Raw genomic sequence first — 8,547 nt, 5'->3', positions numbered from 1 at the left:
AAAATACAGTTATCTTATACTAGACAAAGGTGCCAAGAACATTCACTGGAGAAAAGATAGCTTATTCAACAAATGCTGCTGGCAAAACTGAAAATCCACATATAGCAAAATGAAATTTTACCTCTACCTCTCACCCTGCACAAAAATCAACTCAAAGTGAATCAAAGATGTAGGCACTAGAACAGAGACCCTGCACCTAACAGAAGAAAAATAGGCCCAAATCTTCACCATGTCAGCTTAGGATTTGGCTTCCTTAAAAAGACCCCTAAAGCACAAGAAGTAAAATCAAGACTCAATAAATGGGATGAATTCAAATTAAAAAGGTCTCAGCAAAGGAAACAAACAATAATGTAAGGAGAGAGCCTACAGATTGAGAGGAAATTTTTACCACGTGCACCTCTGATAAAGCATTAATCTCTAGGATATATAAAGAACTTAAAAACTTAACACAAGAAAAATAAATAACCCAATAAATAAATGGGCTAAAGAACTGAACAGGCACTGCACAGAAGAAGAAATATGAGTGGTCACAAAATATATGAAAAAATGCTCAACATCTCTAGCAATTAGAGAAATGCAAATTAAAACTACACTGTGGGGGTGGGATTGTAGCTCTGTGATAGAATGCTTGCCTTGCACACATTCAGTCCTCAGCACCACAAAAAAGGAAGGAAGGAAGGAATTGTGTCCCCCCCCAAAAAAAGAGTTAAAAAAAAGAACACTATGCTGTGATTCCATCTCACTCTAGTCAGAATGGCTATCATCAAGAATACAAGTAACAATAAATGTTGGTGAGGTTGTGGGGGAAACGGCAAACTCATACATTGCTGGTGGGACTGCAAACTGGTACAACCACTCTGGAGGACAGTATAGAGATTCCTTAGAAAACTTGGAATGGAACCGCCATTTAACCCAGTTATTCCACTCCTTGGTTTATACCCAAAGGATTTAATATCAGCATACTACAGTGACATAGCCACATTGATATTTATAGCAGCTCAATTTACAGTAGCCAAGCTATGGAACCAACCTAGGTGTCCTTCAACAAGATGAATGGATAAAGAAAATTATTATATATACACAATATAATTTTACTCAGTTCTAGCGAATAATAAAATTATGGCACTTGCCAGTAAATGGATGGAACTGGAGACTATCATGCTAAGTGAAATAAGCCAATCCCAAACAACCAAAGCCGGTATGTTCTCTCTCATGGATGTATGCTACCCCATAACAAGGCAGGGTAAGGAGGAGAAGTATAGAAGTTTATTGGATCAGACAAAGGAGAATGAAGAAAAGGGAGGGGGGAAGGAATAGGGAACACAGTGGAGTGATCCATAACTTTCCTATGGTCATATATGAATGCACAACCAATGTAACTCCACATTATTTTCAACTGCAAGAATGGGATCAAAATTATAATGGGTTGTATCCTATGTATGTATAGTATGTAAAGGTATGCCCTACTGTCATGTATTCCTAAAAACATCAAAAATAAATAAATAAATAAAAATAAAAGGGGAGAAAGTTTGAGAGTACTAATTCCATAGGAGAAAGGAGTGGAGCAGAAAAAAGGGAGAGAGAATTAAATTAAAAGTGAAGTTTTTCAAATGTATGTTATGTCAAGGTCATTGTACTGTCATGTGTAACTGATTAAAACAAATTTTTGAAAAAGTGAAGTTTGCCCTTGAAAAAAAAAGAAAGAAAATAAATATATAAGAAACTTCAAAATATAGTTGAAGAACATAGAAGGCCTTTCATAATTGAAAAACTTAGCTCTTTCTTGAATAAAAAGATAATAAATTTATATTTTGTGTGTCAATAACTGTAACTCAAACTTTCTTGTTTTGAAACATTCTTTTTTTTATGATTTTTTCATTTAGTTTAGTGGAGGGTTATTGAATACGAAGAAATTGGGGCAGATTTTAACATTCATGTTGAAAAATACCTGCAATAATTACTAAAAGCTTCATAAACATTACTGGCGAAAAGTGATTTATCTTAACATGTAATAAAATTTATTATTTTATGATATTGTCATAGAATGAAACAAATAGAATAATAAAACTGGAAAAGCAAGCTGGAACATACTAGAGTGAAAGTGGAAATTTAACATTCTTAAAGGATTGTGACTATCTTAGGAGAATATGATCCCTTATGTACCTGTAAAGAGGTTTCCATCTCCATCTCTGGGGTGGATCCTCCACATACCTCTGTAAGAGTCACTAGTTACTCTGCTTTTATGAATATGAAGGGTTAGACACAGTAGACTTTTAATATGCAAATAGAGCTCTTCCATGGTAGAGTTATTGAGAAGATGGAAGGAACACTTGGCACAAAGTTTGTAGTATAGAAGACACATTTAGAAAGTAAATATGAGTGTCTTTCACTCAAGGAAAGCAAACCTAAAACAAATTCATTAAATCGTATAAAACAGCATGATTTTTCTTAAAAACGCACACACATACACACACCACACAGAGATTTCAAGGCATTCCTTATTTTAAAATACACTAGAAATATAATCTTTATTCAATAAATACTTTATGGAAATTTTGTTCTGAAAATCCAACAGCTCATACAGATTTTCACTACTCTTCAGCCATGTTTCTGAACCACTTTAGCCAATTATTTGAGTCAAATTTTATATCCAAATGATAAATTGTTTATTGTGCTTATTCTTCCTTTTTAATCTTCGGTCAAAAATTATGTGTCTACATTCAATCCAAAGTTTCACCAATATGGCTGGCTTTGATTAGTAATAAGTGTGATGTGATCTATGAACCTAGAAAGGGTTTCCTTAGAGTGAGTGTTTTCCTCTAACCCCAGACATGAGCTGACACAGACCTGCCACTTCCTGCCTTGGTCCCTCCAGCAGGTGGGTGTGTCAGGCAGATCCTGGGTTTTTGTGTACCTCCCTCCAACAGTCCTCCCACTATGACCTCTCTCAGTGCACAGAAATACACCGCTGAGTCCCCCAGCTGTGAGGCTGAGATGACAAGCTGGATGGATTTGCTTGCCTTCTGCAAATTTAGTGAGTAGCGACCTTCTGTGGCATTTTGCTGGCTGTCAGAGTTCTGAAGGATGAGGAAGACCATCTCCCCACTGCTGGGCTTCTTGTACCAGAGGAGATCATAATTTGTAGCACTGGTGTCATAGGAGCAGAGCAGGCTCACATCCTCCTTCTCCTGCACCCACATGGCTGGCTGGGCCTGAGTCACCTTCTGGGCAAAACTGGATCCTGAAGGGAAAAGGATAGAACCAGAAAGTTGAGAAACAAGTGGTGTGGGACAAAAAAAGTACACATTTATACAACACTAACCCTCCCCAAGTCCCTTTAAAGCTACCCTGTCCCCCAGTCCCTAGGTCACAGAGGCGGTCACTTCCCCTAGGAACCATCCCTACCCAGCCACATGGACACCATAAGCAGCTTCAGCAGCCTGGGCATCACCATGTTTGCCTTCTTTCTTCTGAAGGAATTCTTCTTTGACTCCAGGGTTTGCACTGGGAGGGGAGCCTGACAGGGGGAGGAAGGAACTACATGCTCTGAGCTGCTGCTGCACCAGAACAGGAAACAGGCTACCTATATAATGCATCCCTACTCCTACAAGTCTCATGGCCCTGCTTTTCCCCCTCACACAAACTCATGTTGGCTTCCTATGAAACAGTCACCAGTAGGTACATATAATTCCCAAATTATACAGATTCCATTCTTTTTCAAATTGAACTATATAAAAAAAATCATGAATAAAGCCTCTTATCAACATGCCAACAGGTTGCTTTTTCTGGCCTCTCATTTAATCAGCCTCTATATGGCCTAAACCTAGATGATGTGGTATTCTGAAACTTAAAGAAAGGAGCCAAGTAATATTTACTACCAGTTCAGCAGATAAAGTACAAGGAGCTGATCTTAATTGCATTTAACAACTATGTGACATCCTTCATCTTAAAATGACAAGAATCAAAAAGTAACTCACGTTAAAGATCTTCACTAAACTTCTGCAGAAAATGTCCATAAACAGACAATCTTCAGAAGATGAACACTGACCCAGATCCTTAATACACACTGACCCAGATCCTTAAGCCCTGGCACAATGTAGACAGTGCCTCCAAGACTGTCAGAAAAGAATTCTCTGGCTGATTGGAACCACTAGTTGTGATATCTCCTGTCCTATCCTTTATTTTTATATTTTAAATAGTATTTTCTCACCTTAATAGTAGAAAGTTGTATATTTCTAATTTTTCTTCCTTTGTTCCTATACCAAAAAAACAAAACAAAAACTTTTTGGTAAGGTTTTATTGAGGCAATAGAAACAATAATGCTTTATTTAATTTATATGCAGATATGATTAAGTTAAGGATCCTGAGATCTTTAGAGAATTACCTGGATTATATAAAATTTGAAAGTAATCTCATAGACACTTCTGAGAAGGACACTTGAAAATGGGAGAGAGAATCCAGGGTGACTATGGAGGCAGAGAGTGGAGGAGGCAGCCCCAAGCCCAGAAATGCTGGCAGCCATCAGAGCTGGGAGGGGCCAGGAGCAGATTCTCCCTACAGCCTCTGGGTGGATGCAGCCCAGAGAAACTGTTTTCAACTTCAGGCTTCCAGAACCATGACAGAGAAAATACACTTCTCTTGCAATAAGCCACCAAGTTTGTTACAGAAGCAAAAGGAAAACACACACCAACTATAGTGTAGGTCCAAAGCTTGAACCTGTCTGGATCTGAGATATTGACCTTGCACACAGTGCTGGAGGGTTTTGTTTTGGGGTGTGTGTGTGTGTGTGTGTGTGTGTGTAGGTATTTCTGTGTTTTCATTCTTTTAGATAAATTGTCATCTTAGTAAGATAAATATTTTAGGGGAATAGTAACATACTCTCTGTCTTATACCATGAAACTTAGTGATAAAATGTAAGCCACGCTTCCCTCTCACTCCATTACCAGTCTTGGGGGAAGTGGACTAATAAGGAGTCCATGTCCTTTTCCAGGAGAGGAGCTAGTGGTAATATTGAGGAAAAGAAGGACAGCCAGTTGAAGGAGGGGTCACAATGTTAGCCACTCCTGATCAGATGTTTTAAATCTAATTTATTCTAAAGACTATAAGAACAAGCCAATTAGCTGATAACTAACACCCTTAACTCAGCCAAGAAGGATCCTCTTCACAACACCAATGGCTCATTGTATTCATTAATATAAGAACTCTTAAAATGCACCTAACTTTGACCAGAAGTCAGAGAATTAGGGAATTTCTTATTTATATAGTTTCTTCACATTCATTGATGCATCAACATCACTAGAAGATATAATTTTAAAAGAAACTTGTGATAATAAAAATTGATTGAGACTGGACATGAAGACAGAGAACTTTGTATTGAGCCATCTGTGAATATTTAACCAAACTCCTTCTGTAACCCACTAGTAAGAGTTGAGTAAAGCAGTGGGAAAATACATACTAAGATTTTTTTTCACACACTCTAGAAATAAAGGTAAAGGAGCAATAAATTTAAATGTTGAGGAGTAAATATAAAATGGAGTTTTATATTTATATTTCAAGAAAGAAAGGCATAGGTAAATGGAAATAAATAGGATTATTCAAATCAAATTATGTAATTGGGGTTTCTAACAGAATATGTCAGGATGAATATAGATAGTAAATTAATTGTATAGTGAAGAAAATTACATATCTATTCTCTTTCATAGTAAATTTTTGTGTGCTTGAAAAAAATTACTAAAATTTATTTATTTGACAGAAATCCTTAATACAGTATAATTAACTATACACCTTATATTGTATAACAGATATCTAGACTTCTTTGTCTTATATGTGTACTTCTCTGTATTCTCTGACTAAATATTGGAATTATCTGGATAAAACCCTATCAATTTCCCATTTTTGTAACAAACATATTTTCTGTCTTTGGTATGTATTGTTTGCTAATCAGAAAAATAATTAATGCAATATCTAAATAGTCAAGAGCCCACAGATAACGGGGATTATGATAAAGATCTCAAGGGGTTATTTATATGAGAGGAGTCTGAACAGCAGTTGTAAGCTCATCTTCCAACTCTGGATTTCAAGGCAAAACACTTCTAATTCCCCTTAAGAATCCATCAAGCATAACTTTAGGATTGCTGATCACGTGGAGATACCTGAAGTTGGGGATTTATTCTCCCATGACTTCTCTATGCATTCCCCTCCATCTGTCCAATTGTCACTGTTTATTTATATCAAAACATTATACTGTACCCCTTAAATATACACAAAAAAGTTGGAAAAAAATTGTTAACCAAAATTATTAAGCAACTGAGTCATAATGAACCCAACCTGTTTACTATATGTATTTAATGTTAATATGCTAGTTTTCATTTGCATTGAGGCAAATGCTATGGGAAGACTGTGACAAAGGAAGCAGGTGGAGCTCTGCCCAGTGGCAGGTTTGAGTACAGGCTGCAGGTGTCTGGGAAGCATACTGCACTGGCTGCACAGAAGTAGACAGCTGAGTCTCCAAGCTGAGTGGCTGTGATGTTCAGGAAGAAGTGTTTGGCTTTCTTATCCAACACAACAATGAATCTTTGGATTTGACTTATCTTCTTGTTTGAACGAATGTCTATAATATGCTGGAGACCTTTTCCAGTTTCTTGTTTATACCAAGAGAAATATTCCCAAGTACTGTCTGAGTAAGTGCAGTTGATAACAGCACTGTCTCCATCCTGGACACTCAGGGTAGAAGGATGCTGATCCACTTTCTCTCCTTGGATAAACTCTATGCAGAAAGAAAATGAAAAAAAAAAGATAATGTTTGTATGTGATTACTCTTTAGAGTTTTCCTATTCTTCACTGACTAGGGAAAGCCTTCATAAAGCCAGTTTTCTTCCCAGATGTCTAAAGAACATCTGCTAATATACTCTGTTTCCCCCAAATCCTCAACTCACCATCCAGGTGCAGCCACAAGAACATGAATAAAGCAGGATTAGATATCTTCATTGTTCACAATTAAATCAATCCAGACTTGAAATCTACTCAGGAGAGCTCCTTCTGTTATCGTGATGTTCCTTTTTCACAGTAACAATTATATTGGCTTCTCTTTTTTTTTTTTTTTAATTTTTTATTGTGGGTTGTTCAAAACATTACAAATTTCTTGACATATCATATTCCACACTTTGATTCTAGTGGGTTATGAACTCCCACCTTCACCCCATACACAGATTGCAGATTCACATCAGTTACACATCCATTGATTTACAAATTGCCATACTAGTGTCTGTTGTGCTCCGCTGCCTTTCCCATCATCCACCCTCCCCCCTCCCCACCTCTCCCCTCCCCTCCCCTCCTCTCTCTCTACCCCCTCCACTGTATAACCCTGAGGGTCTCCTTCCATTACCGTGCAATTTACCTTCTCTCTCCCTTTCCCTCCCACCTCTCATCCCTGTTAAATGTTAATCTTCTTCTCCTGTTCTTCGTCCCTACTCTGTTCTTAGTTACTTTCCTTATATCAAAGAAGACATTTGGCATTTGTTTTTTAGGGATTGGCTAGCTTCACTTAGCATAATCTGCTCTAGTGCCATCCATTTCCCTGTAAATTCTATGATTTTGTCATTTTTTAATGCAGAGTAATACTCCATTGTGTATAAATGCCACATTTTTTTTATCCATTCGTCTATTGAAGGGCATCTAGGTTGGTTCCACAGTCTTGCTATTGTGAACTGTGCTGCTATGAACATCGATGTAGCAGTGTCCCTGTAGCATGCTCTTTTTAGGTCTTTAGGGAATAGACCAAGAAGGGGAATAGCTGGGTCAAATGGTGGCTCCATTCCCAGCTTTCCAAGAAATCTCCATACTGCTTTCCAAATTGGCTGCACCAATCTGCAGTCCCACCAGCAATGTACAAGTGTACCCTTTTCCCCACATCCTCGCCAGCACTTGTTGTTGTTTGACTTCCTAATGGCTGCCAATCTTACTGGAGTGAGATGGTATCTTAGGGTAGTTTTGATTTGCATTTCTCTGACAGCTAGAGATGTTGAGCATTTTTTCATGTACTTGTTGATTGACTGTATGTCCTCCTCTGTGAAGTGTCTGGCTTCTCTTTATTGTCTACCCAGCCTATAAGAAAAAACCTATTCATTCAGAATCCACTGCAATAAGTCTTCCATCTATTATGCACCAGTTGGGGTAGACTGCCACCTCGTGGTCATATCCCTAAAGACTGAACTGGTTAAATGGTCATTTAACCTATCAGGGATGAAGAAAGACATATAAAAGTAAAAATGGGTCAAAGTAGGTCTTGGTTCAAAAATTATATTTACAGAAAGTATTAGAGATAAATGTTAGTGTTAATGAATACTATTGAGCCATTGTTAATAAACTGGAAAGCTGTAGATGCTGTTAGTGTTGATATAATTATGGGCAGACTTGACATATTTGAAATCCAGAAAGCACTATGATTTACTCTCATAAACAAAAGAACATTTAATACTTTCACTTTCAGCCAAATATAACTTCATTATTTGTCCACAACAGAGATTAAACTCTTCATTGAAGTTACTT

General features: G+C 37.4%; 2 gene segments (V, D, J or C); both read right to left on the bottom strand.

The window, feature by feature from the left end:
- Positions 1 to 2,819: 2,819 nt before the first annotated feature.
- LOC124106604 (T cell receptor alpha variable 14/delta variable 4-like) lies at positions 2,820 to 3,454 on the bottom strand. The segment is given in 2 exon segments: positions 2,820 to 3,241; positions 3,406 to 3,454. Coding segments are annotated over 2 exon segments (471 nt in total).
- Positions 3,455 to 6,386: 2,932 nt separating this feature from the next.
- On the bottom strand, positions 6,387 to 7,049 carry LOC124106603 (T cell receptor alpha variable 13-1-like). The segment is given in 2 exon segments: positions 6,387 to 6,766; positions 6,936 to 7,049. Coding segments are annotated over 2 exon segments (432 nt in total).
- Between the last annotated feature and the right edge of the window lie 1,498 nt (positions 7,050 to 8,547).

This window comes from Marmota monax, unplaced genomic scaffold, assembly GCF_021218885.2.
Source record: "Marmota monax isolate L192 unplaced genomic scaffold, Marmota_monax_Labrador192_F-V1.1 WCK01_AAM20220418_F8-fsc00482, whole genome shotgun sequence".
Taxonomy (NCBI): domain Eukaryota; kingdom Metazoa; phylum Chordata; class Mammalia; order Rodentia; family Sciuridae; genus Marmota; species Marmota monax.
This window is presented reverse-complemented; position numbering and strand designations above follow the sequence as displayed.